The sequence below is a fragment of the Ursus maritimus genome, unplaced genomic scaffold (assembly GCF_017311325.1).
Source record: "Ursus maritimus isolate PB19 unplaced genomic scaffold, ASM1731132v1 scaffold_7, whole genome shotgun sequence".
Lineage (NCBI taxonomy): Eukaryota > Metazoa > Chordata > Mammalia > Carnivora > Ursidae > Ursus > Ursus maritimus.
This window is the reverse complement of record NW_024426885.1, coordinates 30,906,583-30,930,093: the sequence shown is the minus strand read 5'-3', so window position 1 is coordinate 30,930,093 and position 23,511 is coordinate 30,906,583. Positions and strand designations below refer to the sequence as shown.

Below are 23,511 nucleotides of genomic sequence, written 5' to 3'. Positions count from 1 at the left end.
GCAGGCTCCCAGCGGAGGAGCCTGATGTGGGGCTCGATCCCAGAACGCCGGGATCACGCCCTGAGCTGAAGGCAGATGCCCAACCACTGAGCCACCCAGGCGCCCCTCAATTTGAAATCTTTTTAACAAGAGTCCTTTGGAATCTTGGGAGACATGGTAATCTAACTATAGATGTTTCCAAATTCTCTGAGTTTCAGAAAACCAAATAAGCATAAACCACACCTTCTACATCCTTCACTCACTCTAAAAAGTCCTTCTTATGACCCTTAATCACATTTTAAGGGCTTGTCTTTCATGAAAGTGCTCATTATTTTTTTATTCCAAACAGTATGTCCTGCAATCCATGTATGATTCAACTTTAGAAAGGGGAAAGGACACATCTTTATATATTCTAGGTGTGTATATACTCCAGAAGTCAATAGCGTATTTCTTTCTCATTATCCTTATGAGAATATTAAAAGAGCCTTGCATTAAAAAACACATAAAAGGGACGCCTGGGTGGCTCAGTTGGTTAAGCATCTGCCTTCAGCTCAAGTCATGATCCCGGGGTCCTGGCACTGAGTCCCTCATCGGGCTTCTTGCTCAGCGGGGAGCCTGCTTCTCCCTCTCCCTGCCACTGCCCCTGCTTGGGCTCTGACAAATAAATAAAATCTTTAAAAAAAAAAAAAAAGAGCATAAAAAATACTATGCCAAATGGTCAGCTGAATCCTAACTCAGTAAGTAAAATAAGAGAAATAAGGGGCTTTGTGAAACTACATAAACTAGTTATCCCTTCTTAAGGGATAATTTGTGGGAGCCAGTCGAAAATAAAAATGCAGGTCTCCCTGTTCAAAACTTAAGGGGTGCCTGGCTGGCTACATCAGTGAAGCGTGCGACTCTTGATCTCAGGGTCATCAGTTCGAGCCCCACAATGGATGTAAAGATTACTTAAAAAAAAAAAACTTATTAAAAATTTAGATGCTGGGGCGCCTGGGTAGCGCAGTCGTTAAAGCGTCTGCCTTCGGCTCAGGGCGTGATCCTGGCGTACCGGGATCGAGTCCCACATCAGGCTCCTCCGCTATGAGCCTGCTTCTTCCTCTCCCACTCCCCCTGCTGTGTTCCCTCTCTCGCTGGCTGTCTCTCTCTGTCAAATAAATAAATAAAATCTTTAAAAAAAAAAAAAAAAAAAATTTAGATGCTGACAGGAGAGCATCAAAGCAAGCACAATATTCACATGCTTGCATAAATTATGTGACTGCACAGGTCAAATGCCCATTAAGTGGGCACTACCCCTCTTCAATGCTAATCCAAACATCTCCTCAGTAACAACCCATTGATGGAGTTAGACTTACCCAAAAACTTCTTTAAGCACTTAAAAATAATATCAATACAGAAAACTACTCTAATACCAAGTGTTTTACTGTCCTATTTTTAGAATAAAGGGCTGCAGAGCATATCCTACGAAAGTGTAGAATATTAATTCAGACCGTCCGAGCTCAAATCCTACCTCCATCCCCACTGGCTGTGTGGCCTCAGACAAGCAACTTAACCTCTCTAGGGTTGGTTTCCCCATCTATAAAAAGGGCATAATATTATCTCCCTCACAATGTTATTTATATTTAAAATAAGTTAATATATGTAAAATACTTAGAATAGTGCCTAGCACATGTTGCCAACAAAAGTCCTATTAGTTATTTTTTCTATCTGGAAACTGTCTTCACAGAAAGTTAATCTAAAGGGCAAACTAACTTCTGAAAATTGCTCTTTAATTAATAATTCAATCCCACAGTTTTTATTACACACCTACTCAACACCCTTCCCTCGGCAATTTTTCTCCTCCTTCAATATCATTCTCTCTTCACTAGTTACTTCTGCCCTCTTGGTGGGAAAAAAAACTCACTTGATCATAACCTTTTTAGTACTTTTATCTGGCTAAGGTGAACGTCTGGTTTTCAAGAAATATTTTTAAGAAACTTGGGAAAAGTAAAAACTTTGGCTAATAGCCAGAAAAAATGAAACTTGATTTAAATTTTATACTTATAGCTTAATATTATTCTTCCAATAACCTTTTTGTTTTTTAAATAATGTATATTAATAACAGGTAACCAAGTGAGACCAGTTCAATGTAGACATGAATAAAACGATACGGATTCTAAATCTTTCTGCCCAGCAATTACCCCACATATACTATCCTCTCAAAAAGCGTTTCTCATGTATTTTATATTCAATTACTGGTATAAAAAATTGAAATGTTCCCAGCCATAAAATCTCAGTGAAATCTGTATTTACATTTTAAATCTATAAATTAAACTCGGGCCTTTTTTAATATACCTCCAATTTGTGAAATAGTAATAGTTTTCCCTATTTATAGCAGTTTATATAAAACACAAGATCAAAAGAATACTAATCTTAAATTTGTATGCCTGTATGGTAAGAGAGAGTTGTGAGTTTTATTTGGTAACTTTCCTTAAGTGTTCAAAAAACTGGAAAAATATTAGTGACAATACAATTGACTAAAAGGATGCCCACTGCAAATGAACAGTTACACTTTTAGATTTTACCTGACAGAGAAAACAACAGGAAACAGTTTTTTTTTAATTTAACTGTTTAAACTGTGAACAACATTATCTTAAGGTGAAGTCACAAATATAGCACAAAAACATGTCACTGATTTCAGATTAGTGTCTCTAAAAAAATTAAAATAAAAACAAGGAAGAAGTTTCTGGCTGTGACTTAACGTAAAATGGCCAAAAGCTTGGAGCTTTCACTAGCTAAAATAAAAGCCCAGCCAACCCAGGAACTAGAGAAAAGAAATCGGGTTAATTACAAATAAAATCTAAAGTAGGGTCCACCAAATAAATAAGGATGATCGCTTCACTTCCTCACTTATCAGGAATGACAGAAGACTCGCCCAAATCTTTCAGATCTAGTACATACACTACCTCTCACGTAAAATCATGTCCTTAATGAGTTATGATATTTTAAAAAAAAAATTACTCTCTAAGCAACATCTCAATTTACAAGACTTCCCACATCAACCACTCCGAAAAACATCGAATTACAGCCCTAAGTGAAAGTCACTTGAAGAGTCATTAACATCCACGCTTTGATGTGAAAATGCCAACTAAATAAACAGCCAATCAATTGTAAGCCAAACGCAAAAGGGACTGTTCTCGGCCTACAGGAACACTGGGAACCCCAAGACTCCTTACAGCTAGAAGCTGCCCGGAGACCACTGGGATGGGAGCCTCATCTAGGGGCTAGAAAAGGTGAGCAGAAAGTAACAAGAAAAGCCCAGAACTGAGTGCGTGTAGATTGAGTGCAGGCATGTACACGTGTAACCTGCTCTTCACCCCAAGTTTATTAATGCTGTCCCCACGCCAGGGGTTTGATCCGGTTTGGGCAGGAGAGAAAATAAAGGCCGGTAAGGACCAAGAAGTGGTGGATATTTCCTGGTTAGTGTATGACGGGTAATCGTGATGCATCCATCTTCTGCTGTGTCGTAGCCCCCAGTAGCCAGAGCACAGCTCTCCTCCCTGGGGGCACCAGCCCCGAGCCCGGCTGCCCGCGGCCCCTCCCCGGGGAAGTGAGCGCTGACCCTCACCACGCTCCCGCCCCGGCCCCCGGGCCCCCCAGCCGCTGGAGCGTGGCGCCATTTAGGTGCGGGTTGGGCAAGGAGGCCCAGGCGCTCGGGAGCGGAGTCCTGCCCCGGGAGCGCACACAAACGCCTCCTCCCAGCTCCCGGGGTTCCTGCTCCGCCAGGCCCAACCGGAAGGCGTCCTCGGCGGCCGCGGGGCTCCGCCGGGCCGCCCAACCCTCCAGGCCCCGCCGAGCAGGACTGGGCGGCGGGCCGGGGCGGCGGGCCGGGGGCGGCCGCGCCGGCCGGGGGCGCCTCTCACCGTGTGCTCGTGCTCGTCCGCCCGGGCCCGGGGCAGCACCAGCAGCAACAGCGCGGCGGCCGCCGCCACGCCGGGAGCGCCCGGCAGCGGCCTCATCCTCCGCGCTCCCACCGGCTCGGCGCCGGCCCACCGACTCCTCCTCCTCCGCCGCCGCCGCCGCCTCCGCCGCGGCCGATTCGCATCCACGGGGCGCGGACAGACGCACGGGGCCCGGGCCCAGCCGCTGGCTCCTCCGCGCCGCCGCCGTCACCGCCCGCTCCCGAGCCTCCCCCGCCCCCCGGCGCCTCTCAGCCTCTTCCTCTGACTCAGCCACGTCATCCGGCCACCCCGGCACACGCCGGAAGTGCCTCGCGACGCGGGGCCGCAACCGCCGCCGGCCGCCCCACCCGGGAGGCGCGAGCCGTGGTTGCCCAGGGCCCCTGCTCTGGCCGCCCCGCGCGCCGCCCGGTCGCCCGCCTGGCCCGCTGGGGCCCCGGGCCGGCCGCCCCTGGGCCTCGGGAGCGGCGGCGCGCACCCACGGCCTCGGCATGGAGCCTCTCGCGGTGCCTGACCCCCGCGCACTTCGGGCCGCGTCCGGGCGCTGGGAGCCGTGTGACCTTGTCCAAAACGTCTAAGTTTTCTGGTCCTCATTTTCCTCGGCTGTGAGATGGGGTGGGACCTGCAGCCTCTGGAGCTTGAGGGATCAGATCAAATAACCGGTTGCAGGCTCTCGTCACCGCCATGAATGAATCACGAGCGCCTCTCATCATCATGGGAGATTGTTAGACTCGTCCAGGAGTGGAGAAGTGTTTTAGATTCACTTGACTATTTATCGGGCTCCTACTACTCGATCTTGTTGAAATTCTTACTCATTTATCTGTTCGATTATATTGTTGGTCTCCTGTCCACAGACTTAAACACCTCTTGGAATCTGCCTAAGCAGAGATCCTGTGCACTGCCATTATTTCCTGTGCCTAGAACAGTGCCAGGCCCCCTAGTAGGAACTTAAAAAATGCTCGTCTTGTAAATATGACACTACCATCTACACAGTCTCTAAGCCAAAAAGCTGAAACTTGTAGTGGGACCGTCTCTTTCAACCATCAGCAGTCAACAAGTGGTAGAGTTTGGTCTCTTAGAAATGCCTCAAAAATTTATTTTTCCTCTCTTTCTTCTGCCGGTAACAGCCAACCTCCATCTCACTGCATTATTGCAACAGTCTAACAGGATCCCTGCCACGAATCTTCCCTCCCTGTTTATTCTCCCCAACAGGTGCCAGAGTGATCTTTCTAAAAAGAAACCTGATTATATTCTTGTTTAAAACACTCCTTGAGGGGTGGCTGGGTGGCTCCGCCAAGTAAGCATCCTACTCTCGATTTCAGCTGGGGTCATGATCTCAGGGTGGTAGGATCCAACCGGCATCCAGCTCCTCGCTCTGGGGGACTCTGCTGGAGATTCTCTCCCTCTGCCCCTCCCCCTGCTCATGCACCCTCTGTCTCTCTCAAATTAATACTCTTTTAAAAATCTTTTAAAATCGTTTAATCTTTTAATGATCTGTTTAAAAATTATTTTTAAAACACTCCTTGAATTTTGTTGAAATAAATCATGGAATCACAGCTAAGATTTTCATCTGCCAGGCACTATTCTGAGTCCTTTACACCTATTGACTCATTCAATCCTCACAAAAACCATATGCAGCAGGTCCTATTAGTATGTTCATTTTACAGGTATGATAACTGAAGCACAGAGAGGTTAACTGGCTTGCTGAAAGAGCAGTCAGTCCCAAGCAGTCTGGTTCCAGAATCAGTCTTTCTTACTACTAACGGACCTCGTTATGACCATTTTAAAAAATGAAATAGACCTGTATGTACTGGCATGCAGTGATATTAAGAGATACTTTTTTTTTAAAGATTTTATTTATTTATTCGACAGAGAGAGAGACAGCCAGCGAGAGAGGGAACACAAGCAGGGGGAGTGGGAGAGGAAGAAGCAGGCTCATAGGGAGGAGCCTGATGTGGGGCTCGATCCCATAACGCCGGGACCACGCCCTGAGCCGAAGGCAGACGCTTAACCACTGTGCCACCCAGGCGCCCCGAGAGATACTTTTTTTTTAGATTTACTTATTTTAGAGAGAGAGAGAGAACATGCATGAGCAGGAGGAGTAGAGGGAGAGGGAGAGAGAATCTGAGCACAGAGCTCAACATGGGGCTCGATCTCATGACCCTGAGATCACGACCTGAGCCGAAACCGAGAGTCAGACACTTAACTGTCCACCCAGGCACGCCAAGAGATACTTTTAAATGCTGACAAAATAGAGTATAATCCCGTTTTATTTTTTAAAAGATTTTTATTTACTTATTTTGAGAGAGTGTGTGTGTCTGTGTGAGCAGGGGGAGGGGCAGAGGCAGAGGTTGAGAGAGAATCTGAAGAGGCTCGGTGCTGAGTATGGAGCCAGATGCGGGACTTGATCTTAAGACCCTGAGATTACGACCTGAGCCGAAATCAAGAGTCGGATGCTTACCCAACTGAGCCACCCAGTGCTTAGAATATAATTCCATTTTAAATGGTCCTATATTAGTCTACTAGAGAAAACAAACGGAAAGATGATGACGCAAACAACTAACACCAGGTAAGTTTCCTCTTTGTACATACCTGTAAATATTTGGATGTTTTTTACAATGACCATGTGCTATGTATGTAATCAGGGGGAAAGATTTCCTGCTACAGGACAGCCCTGTTAACAGGCAGCTGCACAATCAGACCCTAATTTATCAGACTCCGACTTTACCTCCCACCAATCTCTATATCCTGGCTTCATCCCTATATTTCCCAAATATACCATGTTTTTTATACTTGTGTGCCTTTGCCTAGAATGCAAATAAGTGGACAACCATTAGATACTCCTTCCAGACCTAACTGAATTATCACCTTTTCAGTGAACGCTTGCACGAACCCCTCAGGAAGTTGAGCATCCTTTCTTTGGGATTCCAAAAGCATTCGGTGTGTTTTGTCATAGTTACTACCTTTCATCTCGTCTTCTGTACTACATTTCGACATTTCAAAAAAAAAAAAAAGCTTTAACAATTATTAATCCAGTAGAGTTTTCAGGGATGTGTATTTATTGTTTTTTAAAAGATTTTACTTATTTGAGAGAGAGGGAGAGGGAGCAGAAGCAGGGAGAGAGGCAGAGGGAGAGGGAGAAGCAGGCTCCCCGCTGAGCAGAGAGCCCAATGCAGGGCTCGATCCCAGAACCCTAGGATCATGACCTGAGCCAAAGGCAGACACTCAGGCAACCGTTGGCCAGGCGACCCTACGTTCTGACATTTTATGATGGCAAGGACTATCATTTGTTCATCTTTGTATCTGTCCCAGCTGCTGGAATAGTGTTCATCACATCATAGACAAACTATTTGGTGAGTGAAAGAAGGAAGACATTAATAAGTAAAAAGTCAAACTGCATAGAGGATTTACACAATACTTTCTAGCCAGTCTACGAGACATCACAAGGCAGTACATGATTAATCGCTGAATGAATTGCACACCAGTAATTGCTATAGAAATCAGAGGGGGCGTCTTATACATCTTTGCATATCCCTAGAGCACCTAGCAAAGTGACTTGCTCATACTGAAAGTCAGTAAATGCTCCGTGAATGAATCATCACTGCTTTTGAATCAAGTGATGAGGCGCAGCTGAAGAACAAGCAGAGCAAGTGCTGCATTTCGATGGATGAGCAGTTTCTTGCGTGAACATCCATCACCAGCCCCCACAGGAGTGAGGCTGCAAGCGCTCGTGCGGTGTTGTGGGGAGCACTGCGCTGGCAATTGCTTGGGGGTGGGGAGGACACAAGGAAAATTTAAAGTATCCATTTGGGCAGCGTAGACTTAAAACCAGGGAATTACACACACAACAGAGAACAGGCAGGACAGTGTACAAAGAAAAAACCACACAAAACGTGACCAACTCTGCAAATGTTCAAGGGGCAGTAAGAGCAATGGGCAAGTAGAGTGCTACCAAACCCTGTTTGGTAGAGTATTTGGAAAAGTTTAATGGTGGGGAAGAGCACAAAGGGTCATTAACTCAACAACTATTTAGCAAGCTCTACTATGTGCCAGGAATTCCGGTAGGTACTGGGAAATGATGATAAAGGGCTTTAGGTGGTAAAAGTCTGATAATGGTAGGTATGAAAAGAAGGAATAGGAATTAAATAACTGGCTAGAGGAAAAGGAGTGTGGCTTCAAATATCTTTGGAAACTGATGACTTTACACTAAAAAATAGGACTCAGAAGCGCCATCAAAATCAGGGCTGTTCTGGGCACCTGGGTGGCTCAGTCGGTTAAGCGGTTGGCTTCAGCTCAGGTCACGATCCTGGGGTCCTGGGATCAAGTCCCACATTGGGCTCCCTGCTCAGCAGGGAGTCTGCTTCTCCCTCTGCCCCTTCTCGCAGCTCATGCACTCTCTCCCTCTCTCTCTCTCAAAAATAAATAAAATCCTTAAAAAAAAAAATCAGGGCTGTTCTGTCAGACTAGGGAGTTAAAAACATTGCTATAGCTTATTTCACCAGTTTCTTCATCTAGATTAACAACCCCATTCCCTGACACCAAAAGGGATGGGAAAAAACACACTAGTGAAAAGAACACCCTCCCCCTCCAATGGCTGTACAGCCTTTTTATGGTAGTCCTATAAGACTCAGTTGGTTATAGGGCTTATGGCCAGTAAATGATCCAGAAACCCACCATTTCAATCTTTTATTTTGATAAACATGATCTTCAGAAGTCTTGGTCTATAAATAACAACATATCTTTTGATTTCCAATGTCAGGTACTGTTGGAGAAGGTAACTGTGAACGTGACCACCAGCTGGCCCTTGCACTGTACCCTGGCGGTCGGATGATCCTCACCCCCTTCCCTGTCTTTGGAATATATACTCTGCCCACCATTTCCAAAGTGGGAGCTGCTCCAAGAACATAGACTTGAGTGAGTAAGGTGTTGAGACCCTCTGGGCGGTATATGCCTCTCTTTTTGAACTTTTAAGACTCTGGTGGGCGGGTGAGGAGATCTACTTGCCTTATGGCTGCCCAAGACAAGCCTTGTATAGGGGCTAGTTTCAGATCACCTTTTCTTTGAAATTCTATTTCTTATTTCTACTTTGTCATGTTTGTCTTTCTAGTTATTTACTTCTGGGGTGGGGCAGTTCCATTGCTATTTATCACTTTGTACCTCTCTTTTCTGTTCTAGCTGAAATGTTCTAGGCAGGGAAAAGCTTTGTAATTGTCCTAAGTTCTTTTTAGGAAGGAATCACTTAAAACAGTTGGTTCTCAGACTGAAATAAAACTGTTATTAATGCTTCCTCAGCCAACCAGCTGTAAAACCACTATTCTTTGAAAGAGGAACACAGAAAACCATCTTATTTCCTGGTGGATATGGGAGAGGGATCTAAAAACTCCCAACTACTGAGGTGATACAGGACAGGCTAGAACCTCCCTTTTTTAGTAAAAAGCAAGAAAAATGGAAGGGAGAATAAGTACTTAGCTTGACTTGTAAAACTACTCACTGAAGTAATTTACATACTATCACTTTGCCTAATTATGGCAAAGCATTAGGGATTATTCACATCATTAAATATGTCAAGTTAAATTATTTGATTGCAACACCAACCTCTTGTTCATAGTCTCTCAGTCTTCGTGCTTTGTTGCTTATATTGTTGGGTTACCTGCTCACAGGTTTTAATAGGAGACAAAAGAAGAATACTGGCCTAGCAACTGGAGGACAATGTGGTACAGTTAGAAGCAAAGGCAATGACCATGAATACGACTAATAGCTTCACTTTCTATTGAACCAGCTCATAAAAAATCTTGGGGAAGGATGGTGGCAGCTGAATTGTTTCCCAAAGCATCATACAGAGAACTTTTTTAACAGTGCCTTTGGATACCTACTTACAATTTAGTTTCTGATCCTCACTCTATTGAAACCCATGGTTTTGTTACATAATATATTCCTAAAAGTTGGGTGTGTGGAAGTTGAATAAATGTATAATGGGTAGTTCTGTTTCCAGAAAATGAAGAATTTCACCTCATCATTAGAGACATTCTTTGATGACATGGAGCAGTTTGGACGTGCACTGAACTCCTGACCATTTCCACCCATGCCTCAAGTGTGTCACATTTGTCACACCCAACTTTCTAATCAGCACTTTCAATATTATGTTTTCTACTTACTTTCACAGAAGAATAAAATGTAATCAAATACCCCGGTATTGCACAGTGATGTGCATACAAAGAGGCCAGCACCACTAGCCGGCAGTAAGTTTTGCCATGTTATTGATCTAAATGCTTATTAATCAGAGAATGTACAAAAATCTAAATTTGGCATCTAAGAGGGGGCTTAGAGATACTGAATATTAAAAAAAAGTGTAGCTTTTATCAAAATCAAATGTGCTTAAGAGATCATCTATAAATAAGAGGAAGGACAACCATACCAACATTATAATTTCTTGTTCTCCCTTTATCCCACATTACCCTCTTTCTCCCAAATAAGTGACAAGGAGAGTAAAGCAACGGCTGCAGAATGGCTACTATGTGCCAGGCATTGTGGTGGGTGATTTGCACAAACACTCTCTTAATAGCCACGGCCAATAGCATATTTTATGTCAGAAAAAAGATCCACGATCCAGAAGCTATTAATTTCAATACAGTCCTTGTTTGCTGGACCAATAAATGAAATTGGAAAAAATAACAACAACCCTTAATCATTAGAAAAGAACACAATAAAACTGTACTTAAATAGATCATTAATACTGTGGCTTGTATGTATCTGTGTGGAATAGAGAATACATTTCATGAAAAATCACCAGATTTCTGATATTTTTTAAAGAAATGTGTCTGAACGAACTTTACAGTACGTTTAAGTATCAAATTAAGGATCTGTGCTTTAAAGGTAAATTTCTGTGCCAGTGACCCAAAATTAATGACATATGTGACATATGACATAGTGACATATGACAATTATGACACATTAATGGCTCTCTATTCTCTGTACAGATATCCCAAATCTAGTGGTAATAATAAGGAAATAGATAACTGTTTCTATTTTACATTCTTCCTTTCTCTTCTGACCTCTTGGCAGAGAAAGAGTCAAAGACCCTTCTCTCTCCTTATGGCCAGAACTAATAAGACCTATAAAGTCCGCAGAACAATAAATGTGGTCATTGGTATCCCAGGCTTCTGGTTCCCAACCATTTACAGGTGTCCCTTGGCAACAATACTGTTTTGAAAGCATACTGAAGTATAAATGCCCAAATTGAAAAAAATACTTGGTAGTCCCATGCCTGGGAGATAGGGAAGAAGGACATTTCTGGAAGGTCAATAATCATGACCAAATTTCTGCATGTGGGCATTTCTTGACAGAGAGCGATTGGTTATCTAGAGATTGAAAGTGTGGTGACCTGAAATTAAGAGACCCAGATTCTAAACACATCTCTTCCTCTGACCAACTGCATACTCTTAGTTTCTGTGGAACCTCAGATTTGCCTTCTATATAAAAGGAGTTAGGACTAATCCGTCTCTAAAGTTTTTTTCAGTTTGTTCCATGTGACCGGGCCTGGCATTTAGACACCCTCCTGAGCCTACAGAAAAGTTGAAGAACCATTTAAAAATCAGAACAGATCTCCTTACCCGAATACTGTACGTCTTAAACCATAACCACTTCTAGAAGTTAGTCTGGACTAGCAAGTAAGTAAGGCCTAATATAAGTGCATTTCAGTAAAATCACTTGTAAAGTACATTTCTGATCAATCTTTTCAGGCTTCTGACATGCCAAATTTGAGGTAAGTATTCCAATTCAGTCTTTATCCTTCCGGCAAACAAGGATATGAATCAATATACTTGGTGATGGTGAATAAAGTCCTTAGTTTTTCACTTCTTCATGCCTTCATAATCTCTTCTTCAAGGAAAGCCCAAACCAGCAGGGCTACAACAGCATCAGCCATGAGAGCAGGTCTTAAGGTCGGCAGTCCTGCTGTAAAACTCAACACGAAGACATCATTAACAGGCTGAAATGGCAAGTCTTGAAGTCCGGACGGAGGCAGGTTTTAGGAGGTGGGATCAGCGACCTCTGGGTGGAACAGGTGGAGGAGGATGGAAGGTCTCCCTGGTTGCAGGCCTGAAAGAAAAGATAAAGTAACTATTTTAAAATGAACTTGATTAACTAGTTCTTAGGTATCCATGGTTTGTTGCAAACTTGGTAAACTATGCAAAGAACACGTTCCGTAATCAATGAAACCATACGGACCGCAGAGTGGCATTCCTGCGGGCTGTGGATCACAACCTTAGCTGCACATTGGAATCACCAGGGGACCTTGAGAAAATACCAATTCCCAGGCTCTCCCCTAGACCCATTCCTTCAAAACCTCTAGAGGATAAAGCTCAAGCACCCACAACTTTCTAATATTGTCCCTCCCCCAACGAGTTACATTAACCATGTCTTTTATTTTCTGATACTTTGATAACTGGAGCCTTGCTAATCCTGGAGGGACTGCCCCTCCCATGGCAAACTAATTCCGGCAGATAGCAACTTGCTGATGAGTACACCTTTCGTATGCAAACGAACCGGTCCCAGCCTATACCCCAACCACTTCCTTTATGGGCTCTCACATTTGGGCCACTATCCATCTGCCCTAATCACGCGAGCGCCAGGTGCCAGACAACTAGGGACCTTTGCCCCAGAGTCTACTGAAATTAATCAAACTAGCCAATCCTAAATCTGCTTACCCTACCTTCTTTGTGCCCTCCTGCAGAAACCACAATAAAAGCTGTGGCCCATGTTCCCCTCCTCCACTGCCTTTCCCCTGACTAAACCTGGTACTTCCCCAGCAGGCCCCCGTGGCATGAGGTGCCCCGTCCTTTTGGGATCTATGAGTACAATAAACTATCTTCTCAAGAGCAGTTGTCTCCTGATCTGTTGACCTTACCATACCGGAATAATAACAAGGCCTTGGGCGCCTGCGGGATCAGTCAGTTAAACATCTACCTTTGGCTCAGGTCATGATCCCAGGGTCCTGGGATCTAGTCCTGCATCAGGCTCCCTGCTCAGCGGGGAGTCTGCTTCTCTCTCCACCCCTCCCCATTGCTCGTGATCACCCTCTCTCTCAGATAAATAAAATTTTTAAAATAATAATAATAATAATAATAATAATAATAATAATGCCTATGTTTTAAAACACCAGTGATTCAAATATGCAGCCAGGCAAGAGACATACTGTAGGAGGGGGTCCCTTGAGAGAAGAATTAAGAATTTCTAAAGTCTGCTTCTCATAACTACTTCCTCATGGGATCACTAAGTGTGTTATCCCAATTCCACATTTGCTTTCCTAGAAGCCCCCCTCCGTGTTATTCTGGATGGTTTTTAAACAGTCCTAAATGCCATTCCAGATAGACCTGGGTGAGTCCATTTACAGAGAGGTTCAACAATTGTGGCTGGTGTTTCCACATGTGTGCTGTAAAACCAATATTTGATTCTCTTGGAAGCAAGTCAATAAGTCAAGAAAGAAAGCTTTGTCAGGTGCTGTAACTGAACTGTGCTATCCTGGAGGTGCATAGTTGAGGACTGAATGAATCAATGATTAAATATTTACTAAATGTCTCTTGAATGCAAGTTTTACGTAGGTCAAGGAAATGACAAAAGAGTCGAAGAAAGAGGGGCTGTCTCAGGAACAAGGTGGGGAAGCAGGAATAGAAAAGAACTGCCACGAACACCCTCAGGAGGCCCTGCTGTGGCCTTCAGAAGTAGATGGTTTTGTGTAGTTGCCTCTTTATCCAGAAAAAACAAATGGACCATCTCCTTCTGCCTCCCCAACCTGCCCTATGGAGCAGGGCTTACAGGAGAAGGCTGAAGGACAGTCAGGTAATACCACTTATAACCTGAGTAAGCTTAGACTTCTTCCTGGATTACTTGTTTGCTTGCTTGTTTCCTTCCTTCCTTCTTACCTTCCCTCCCTCCCTCTCAATAAACACTTATCTACTATGTGTCTACTCCTGGGCATGGGATATAGCAGCAAGTACAATGGACATGGATCCTGCCCTCACAGTGCTAAGAAGGTAATGGAGACACTGCATTGTTTTGATAGAGGAAGTTCAGAACCAATGGGAACATATAGCAAAGGTAATTGTGCACACATCTGGAGGACAAGTTCAACTTCTCTGAGCATGTTTCTCATCTGCCCAACAGAAGTACCTCCAGATACGTCCATCAGAGTGTTGTGCGAGGCTTGGAGATGACCATCGGAAAGGAGGCAGCACAGTTTGTGGCTTAGAGTAGGCACTCAAGAAGCAAAGCTAATAATGTTATTATTAAGAACAGAGATCTGTTCTTAGTCTTTTTCCCATGTATGCTCCATGAACCTTACAATTTATCACCCACCATGAAGACGGTCATGATTCCCTGCTGGCCGCTTTTCCTCTCTCTGCTGTCCCAGCCCAGGCAGCTGGAGTGGGCCTACCAGCAAATTATTTCTGTATTTTATTCTGATGAACAATCCCAACCTAGGATTGGAAGTCCTATCTGAGGGAAATGGATTTGTGATTATAGACATATCAGAACCATGGAAGTAAAGAGCATTAAATCAGAATCAAGGGGTGGTCTATAGGGAGACAGCCTCTCCAGGACACTGGGAAGTTGGAGTTGGAAACACAAGTGCCCAGAGATACCCAAGAACTAGCTGCTTTCCCCTCCTTGTTGAGGATAAGGTCTTGCGGCTGATGAGTTTGGTTCAAGAACCCAGCAATCTTAATGCTGGTTACTGTTCTTTTAAAGCAGGACTGTTATTTAGCTGGTATGCTTTTGTATGATCATAACATTGTTGAAAATATTTTTAAACTTCCCTATTAGTAAATAGCTTCTGTCCCAAGTACCCTCACTCCCTGACGACTCCAGCCCTTCCTAGGGACTCCACAGACCTCTTTACAAGTCTGCATCTGAAATGTTACCTTCTGGCACTGTAGGAGGCCTCCGGAAGTGTGTTCTGATTAAACAGGATCTTGGCTTTGCCTTAATGGGGAGTGCACAAGTTATTAGTGATTGACAAATCACTAGTAAATGGCAAGATATGTTTAAAAACAAAGCAGCAACGGCTCAGTAAGATTTGGGCTTTTTTGGTTTTGTTTTTTTTTTTTCAATTGGCAGGACCTCACCTGTGAAGAGTGTGATACTGTTAGCTGCCCACTCTCTAAGGACCAATGCCCTGAAAGGGAAATGCTGTGCAAAGATAGAATGCATCTGCTCCCGTTCCCCATCCACCTTCCCTGATCTGAAATACATTGAGAACTTAAAGGTGGGGTGTGAAGCCTCTTTCCACTAATCTTTGACCCACCTGCCCTGCGGCAGATGACCTGTAGCTAACTTTTTAAAAGATGAGTAGTCTAACACAAACAGTACCAATCTCTCCATCTATCCATTGATTTGCTTACATGATAAATATTTATTAAGTTCCTACTATGTTCCAGTTACTGTGCTAAGCACTGGGTCTGGGGACTGTAGAAAACATGTTTTAATCAAAAACAGTTTCTATTCTTTCAAGGCTCACCATCCACTTGAGGAAACAGATATGTAAACAAGGACCATAACGTGGAATGAATTATAATAAAGGTATTTGGAAAACCACAAGAAGGCTCATTCTGCATGAGGGAAGGCTTCATAGAGGAGGTGATGACTAGACTGAACCCTAAAGGATGTACAGGAAGTTTCTAAGCAGAGGTTGGAAGGGAGTAGGGAGAGAGCATTCCAGGCAAAACGCACAGATTGGGCAAAGACACGGTTCTAAATGGCACAGCTCACTGGGCATGCTGGGGTGGGACATCAGTGAATACTGGAGAAGGTGGGACTTGAGGCTAGACACGGCTAGACCATGCTAAAACCTACAGCATTAAATGTGAAGGCTTTTATGCCAGGAAGTGACATCACCAGCAATTTCTGATCTAGAAAGCGCGCTCTGGCAGCAATGTGGAGGAGGGAGGGAAGTGTGGGTCTACAAGGATGAACATAGGCACTGGCAGATGGAGACGGGGTGGATCCGAGAGCCGAAAGGGCAGGAGAATGGACAGAGTCTGGAGACATGCTCTGTGAGAGCTGCCAGAGAGGCAGGGTTGGAGGATGACGCCTGGGTTTGGTGCTTGGGCAAGTGAGAGAACCATGCCATTATCTCAGGCTGGGAACTCACCAGAAGAAGACAGTTTGGGGCAGAGAATGGCAGATGGGATGAATTCAGTTTTGCACCCGCTGTGTTTGAGCCGTCTGTGGGGCATCTGGGTCAAGGTCGCCAGCAGACAGTAGAACACAGAGGGCTGAGGGAGATGTGGCGGTTTGGTAGATGTGTCTCACTGGCAGCTCGAGTCCCAGGGACAGCATGTGGAGTGAGCAGAGGAAGGGACCAGGACTGGGAGGGGGTGACAAACACTGCATTCCCAGTGCTGTTTGAGAGCAGAGGCACTCAGGAGACATAGGCAAAGAACAGTTACTGATTCCCAGATCTGGAAGTGGAGAGGAGACGAGACCCCCAAGGTCAGACTCCCCTGTCAGCAGGTCAAACATGGAAGCCATTTTATTGGCTTATTATTTGTTCAAACATCTCCTCATTTTATTATGTGACTTGCATACATACTTACAAAACAACTGCATATTTGCAAATCTTTCTTTGCACCAAAAAGGAACCCAAAAGCCAAGCTCTATCAATTACAGGTTTCTTTGCAAACACCATTTCTTTGGTAAAAAGTGTTTTCCTGGGGCGCCTGGGTGGCACAGCGGTTAAGCGTCTGCCTTCGGCTCAGGGCGTGATCCCGGCGTTATGGGATCGAGCCCCACATCAGGCTCCTCCGCTATGAGCCTGCTTCTTCCTCTCCCACTCCCCCTGCTTGTGTTCCCTCTCTCGCTGGCTGTCTCTATCTCTGTCAAATAAATAAAATCTTTAAAAAATATATATTTAAAAAAAAAAGTGTTTTCCTCCTTTTTGCTCCCATTTTTATCAAAACATGCTTCCAGACTCCCCCAAAAGTTCATCAGCCATCTCTGTTTACACGTTTATATGTATCCCAATTTCTATCCTTTAATTTCTGGAACCTGTTTCTCTGGTTGTTCTCTTTTTCTCTCCCATTAACAAAATCCCACAGAGTCTTGCAGCTATAGTTTCAATCTTGACAACTATTTTCATCTTGGTGCAATTAGTTAACTGCCTCCAAACTCTTCAGTCTTCAGGAATAAAAGGTCTTAGGTCTTGGATCTCCTCCTATTGACACCTTGACCTTCTTGAGCAGGTGTCACAAAATGACTAGGACACTGGAGCCTCCAGGCGGGCACACCTAGCTCTGCCACACAGAACAAGTCTCAATCCAGTCCAAGCTCCAGTGTCTACATCTGCAAAATGGGATAATCCTAACTATCTATCTCTGAGAGCTATGGAAGGAACTGATACAATGCATGCAGTGTGTTGAACACAATACCTAGTACACACTCAATACAGCTTAGCATCATTACTATAGTTCTCCCCGGTCACCAACTATAGAATAATTTTCAAGCAACAGCACATTATGCGAACTGGGGGGACCAGACCAGATTATCGCTACGGGTCCTCCCAGGACTAACATTCTACTATGTGACCTCTAGTCTACACCAAGGAAACATGCCAGGGAACGTGACACCGCTTGCGACTGCGGGGGCTCCATGCAACGAGTGTCAGTATGTGAACGTCACTGGGACGACACGCAAGGGGGGTGAACAGCAAAGGGAGAAATGGACAGACGCCTAGCGCAGGGTCAGCTTCTCTTTCCAGAAAAGCCTCCTTGTTGCACTTTCTCAACAAATTGCACTGATGAGATTCATTTAAGTTTCAACATAAAAAAAAGAAAAAAGAAAACCCAACCCTGGTTGAAAAAAAAAAAAAAAGCTTCCACCTTTTAATCATTTTCCCCCCACATTACGTTTTAGACATCAAAGAAATACATGCCTAAGACAAGCCTAGGCTTTCATTCCCAAGGCCCCTTTCTGCCTGGGCGGACACACAAACTAGCTTTGACCACTTTTCCTGTTACTCCACGAGACCTTGAAAAGGTTCCTACCAGAGGCCCGAGTACCATTATAAACAAAGACAGACATCAGAGCCTAACAAACATTCCAGACTTGTCTATCACCCATCTCCAAATCTCCATAGGCTCATTCTTCTCCTGGATAAGAAAAATCACTCATTCTGTTGAGCTTTTACTATGGGCCAAGACGCCACCCTTACAACTCCATGAGGATGGTCTACTGTTTTACGATGAAGAATTGACTTACATGAAAGTGAAAAAATTCATCCAAGTTCACAAGTGACTTCTGGACACTGTCCCCAGATAGTGTGGCACTGGAGCCATGCTCCCCACCACACCAAGCTGCCCCCCACCTTTACTTTCATCCCCGATTCCTTCTCACCTCCTGGTCCCCAAAAGGCACTGTCCCCACAATACAGCCAAGGGAATGTGTTATTAGGGAGCCGAATTCTAAGCAAACATACATATTACTCCAAAAGTTGATGTTTACCAATGTACTTCATTGATGAAATATGGCATTTGTTATTTAAAGTATTAGCACTTGAATACAGCGTCAAATTAATGAAGAGTCCACATTGAAATGCATCAAAAGTAGGCATTTCAGTTCACGCTGCACTCGTTCTTAGGTCATCTTAGATGTCCCCAAATCCTACTCTCCCCCGACTGGAATTCAGAGAGTGAGGAAAACATTTCTTATCATCATCAATGTTACCTCTGTGAGGCAGCTCTTGGAGGTACTCTGGGGGGCCTCTCAAGGGGCAGAGTGGGTGTTCCTTCCACTTGTGGGGGGCCTGGGCTACGACTTCGGGTAACCTCAGGGACTTCGTTATCCTACAGCAAAAAAGATGAGAAAGAAAAGGGAAAGTTACATTAAGCAACAAGCATAACTGGACACCATTATCCCAAAAGCCTCAGTCCTCCTCAGGCTTTGGCTAAAGGTTATTCACAAATTGAGAATGAACCCAGAAACACCAGGTCAGCTTTCCATTGACACCCATGGTCACTGAGGAGACAACAGCGCCCAAATTATCATTAATGGTCTTTGTTACTCAGAGTGCCCTCTGTGGGCCATCAAATTAGCATCACCTGAGAGCTTTCAAGAACTGGCTCTCAAGCTCCTCCTCAGACCTGCTTGATCAGAACCTGCATGTTATCTTGATGAAGTCCCACAAGTTCATTTTTTCTTTTGTTTCTCTTGCCTTTGGAGATGTGTCCACAATAGCTAAATTGTGGAAGAAGCCAAGATGCCCTTCAACAGACGAATGGATAAAGAAGATGTGGTCCACATATACAATGGAATATTACTCAGCCATCAGAAAGAACGATTACCCAACATTTGCAGCAACATGGACGGGACTGGAGGAGATTATGCTAAGTGAAATAAGTCAAGCAGAGAAAGACAATTATCATGTGGTTTCACTCATTTATGGAACATAAGAAATAGCAGGAAGATCGGTAGGAGAAGGAAGGGAAGAATGAAGGGGGGGTAATCAGAAGGGGGAATGAACCATGAGAGACTATGGACTCTGGGACACAAACTGAGGGCTTCAGAGGGGAGGGGGGTGGGGGATTGGGATAGGCCGGTGATGGGTATTAAGGAGGGCACGTATTGCATGGAGCACTGGGTGTTATATGCAAACAATGAATCATGGAACACTACATCAAAAACTAGGATGTACTGTATGGTGACTAACATAACATAATAAAAAATTAAAAAAAAAAAAAAGAACCCGCATGTTAACAAGATCCTAGGTAATTCTTACGCATATTAAAGTTAGAGAAGCTTGCTCTATATAACCAGATAGAGCTAGAGAAATTTTATTTTTAAACCAAAGTCCCTTTTTGGGACAGCAGAGCCGTGAGTGGTTCTCAGCCATGGGGTAATGAATATAAGCTGCTCACTGCAGGGGTGGACCTCCCCGAGGACCCTACCTCAGGGAGTCTCCTGGGTTGGCAGTGACCCATGTGACCCCCTCCTGCTCATCCCAGCCACTGGTCAATGGATCAGAATAGACAGCCTGACCCAAACTGGGCCTTAGTCTAAGGCAGCAGCTCACCCTCTCCTCAGAGGCCTTGTGGCTCTCGGGGGACTATTTGCCACCATACACTCAGAAGAGCAGAAAAGGCCGGTGTACGGAGAGAAGAAAGCAGATAAGCACGGGAAAAAGAGACGAAAGAACACGTGGCCCTGGGGATACACAGAGCAGCAGCCTTGGCTCCACCATTTCTCACTGCTCCTGATCCAGGCCCCCAAATGTGATCTCAACCCCCAGATTCCCTGATGGTCCTGTCATCCCTCACCTCCTCACAGATGCCCTTTTGGCTCAACCAGTCAGAGCGCATTTCTATTTCTCTCCCTCCCTCCCTCCCTTCCTCCCTTCCTCCTTCCCACTCCCCCTCGCCTTCTTTTTATTGAGGTAAAATTCACACAACATAAAATTAACCCTTTTAAAGTGAACAATTCAGTGGCATTTAGTACATTCACAATACTGTGCAACCTCTGTCTAGTCCAAAAACATTTTCATCATCCCAAAAGAAACACTGTACTCCCCGTTTCCCCCTCCCCCCAGCCTCTGGTGACCACCAAATCTACATTCTGTCTGATCCTACCTATTCTGGATATTTTGTATAAACGGAATCCTATAATACCTGGCCTTTCGTGTCTGGCTTCTTTCACTGGGATTTCTATTTCCTGCAGTGGAATGACCCTTCGGACAAGGAAAATGGGGGGTGGGGTCCCCGGCTCTCACCTCATTGTCCCCCTCCATCCCGCTGCTTACACTGAGGAGGCTCCGGGTGCTGGATCGGTTGCTCGCACTGCCTGAAGGGTACAAACAAAATTAGCTGCACTGTGGATTCTCTCAGGCTAAAATAAAATGCAGAACTCCAGCACTGACTCAGTTTTACTGATAGAAATAATACATAAGCTGTGAATATGGGATCTTTAAAATGCTGCCACCTTATACCATTTTATTAGTGTTTAGTTTTTCTTTCAGCATAAAATGAAATGGTTCACCTTTTTGCTACCTTTTTTTTCTTTTTCCTTTGCTTTATAGTCACCGTTTACTGAGGGCTTACCACATATTACATGCTTTAAAAACATGACTGCACTTAATCCCTATGAAAATCCTATCTGATATTAGCGCTCTGGTTTGACAGGCAAGAAAGCAGAGATGTTCTATTTCTTACTTGTTCAGTGGTATTTCTAAAATATGCAAACATCTTGTTGTTGAAGTTTTTTACTTATTTAGGAATTATAGCAAGCACATAATCATATATATATACATATATATTTTCCAATAAGGGGCCAGTTTGATACAAACAAAATACAAAACACAAACTCCAAAGCATAATTTATGCTCACAGCAGGAACTATGATTGTGTGAGTTTAGGTGCTCAAGGCTTTTGAATTGGGAATTTATCACTGACTTATCTTATTAAAATAGCACTATCCAACAGAACTTTCTGGAAATGTTCTATTGTATACTATTCTGGTAGCTAGTGCATACCAGCAACTGAGGAAGTAAATTTAAATTTTATTTAGTTTTAATTAACTTAAATTTAAATAGCCATATATGGCTAGTGGCTACCATACTGGACTGCATAGAATTACAGCAAGCTTAGATATGTGATGACCCAAGAGCAAAAAAAAGAAGAACAGTCCGTTGACTAAGACACAAAAACTGACTTTAATTTACCACTATTGCCACTAGCAGTATTGCCAGATCTTAGGTTTACTGAATTTCCACTTAAAACCACTCCTCATCATACTAATTTATAAGTAAATAGTCTTAGTTTCAACTTCATTATGGTATCAACTTTGACCTAATTAATTCAGATGTGAGCTGAAATACAGCAAGTTAAGATTATAATTTTGGATCATTTCTTGGGGGTAGATTTTTACATTTAAAATAATATATCAAAATACTTAATAAGCCAAGGGATTCAGAGTTTGCTTTTTAAGGAGCACATGACCCTTTTCTTTTCTATTCAGTTACCCATTCATAACAATGTCCACTTGGCAACAATGTCCCCATCCCACCCCTATCCACAAGGCTAAAACCTCAGGCTCCAATGCTCAGGACAAATGCTGTGGAAACCTTTCCAGATTCCCTCAGTGGAAGTAACCCCTCCAGCCCATGGGCTCCCAGTCCGGTGGAGCCAAGCCTCCTGTCATTCACCACCACTCTTCATCCCACTCCCTCATAATGAACCAGCCTCCTTCCAAAGGTTGTCTGCTGGGAGAGAGCAGAAAGCTGTCCAGGCACCAGCTCCAGGACCCTAGAAATTCACGCTCATCAGCTCCCATTGTGCCTTCCCTGGCTGTTCCTAAATCTTTAACCCTCAGAGTTTGGCTTTGAACCTTGGCTCCCTGGTTCGTCTGCCCAGGCCCTTTCCCCTCCCCAGGCTGACCTGCTTACCCACATCCCCTCTGGACTGCATAGTCGGTAGGAGGCTCTGGCCCCCATCATCATCCCTCTTGCCAGGAGGGAGGAGGGCAGTGCTTACCCCTTCCAGGCCTCTGTCACCAGGAAGAAAGATCAGACAAGCATCATGCTAGTTTTATATTTTCTCTACTCCATTACAAGCCCCCTGAAGATGGGCTCCATTTCTTTTTCATCTTTATGTCACCAGTGTATAGTCTCACTCAGAAAGCATAGAGCAAACCTCAAATATTTAGTGGATAAATGAATGGGGGAAGGGGATGACCAAATATAGTAAGACCCTTGAGAAACATGGACCCGACAATCTACGAAAAGGTTAAAAGTCTTTCTGTAATAAAATTTGTGTTCTGTTAAACATAACATTAATATTCTTAACTAAAATCTTAGTTATGAGCAGATTTAACCTGCAACTGTTTTTCTGTGGTTCCCAAGAGATGACAGTTGCATCATAATAAAAATAGTACTGTTTTCAGGGTGTGACCCTGGCAGGAAAAGGGCAGTTGGTAGATCAGAGATGGGCCATCTTCATTCTGTCTCCCTGCCCTGGGGACTATACCTATTTGGAAGGCAGTGTGTGCCGATGCTTAAGTGCATAGAAAGATCTGGATGTGAATCCCAGACCTTCTGCCTACTTGGCCTGTGACTCAGGGCCTAACCTCTCTAAATGTCCATATCCTGATCTAGAACTCCCAGCATTGTTGCACGGAATGGATTAGGTCATACGGACACATGCTTGGCACGGGGCCAGCAAGAGGAAGCATCTGACTGACGGCAGCAGCTCCCATCACTTCGTCAATCCCAAGATCCATTGGTGACCCACAGACCTTCACCTCTCAGGACCTGTGCCTCTGAACAGCCCCTTCCTTCCCTCCTTCCAGGCTTAGCTATGTGGCTTGCTCTGATCAATCTGACATTAGCGAGTGTGATGAAAGGCAAAGCATGATAAGCACTTGCACATTGGGGCCTATCCTCCTGGAATGTTCCCTTTCGGGATTTTCTTACCATATGAGAAGTTCAGGCTACTGACTTAGAGGTCATACGTAGAGAGGCCCCGAAGGATGACAGACCGCCTGGGATGGTCCCACCCATGCCGGCCTTACAGCTGAGGACACACACGGGAGTGACCCCAACTGACCCACGTGGAGT

General features: G+C 44.4%; 2 protein-coding genes across 2 annotated transcripts in view; both read right to left on the bottom strand.

The window, feature by feature from the left end:
* Nucleotides 1-4,025, bottom strand: part of TM9SF3 (transmembrane 9 superfamily member 3) — a 70,668-nt gene extending 66,643 nt beyond the window's left edge. The window contains exon 1 of the mRNA XM_040624262.1: nucleotides 3,879-4,025. Within this exon, the coding sequence (XP_040480196.1) occupies nucleotides 3,879-3,974 (96 nt within the window). The 5' untranslated portion in view covers nucleotides 3,975-4,025. The remainder of the gene's footprint in view (nucleotides 1-3,878) is intronic.
* A 4,562-nt stretch (nucleotides 4,026-8,587) lies between these two features.
* Nucleotides 8,588-23,511, bottom strand: part of PIK3AP1 (phosphoinositide-3-kinase adaptor protein 1) — a 113,350-nt gene continuing 98,426 nt past the window's right edge. Inside the window, exons 15-17 of the mRNA XM_040624261.1 lie at nucleotides 20,671-20,741; nucleotides 18,633-18,751; nucleotides 8,588-12,011 (exon numbers count right to left, since the gene is read on the bottom strand). Coding sequence (XP_040480195.1) covers nucleotides 11,954-12,011; nucleotides 18,633-18,751; nucleotides 20,671-20,741 — 248 coding nt within the window. The 3' untranslated portion in view covers nucleotides 8,588-11,953. The remainder of the gene's footprint in view (nucleotides 12,012-18,632; nucleotides 18,752-20,670; nucleotides 20,742-23,511) is intronic.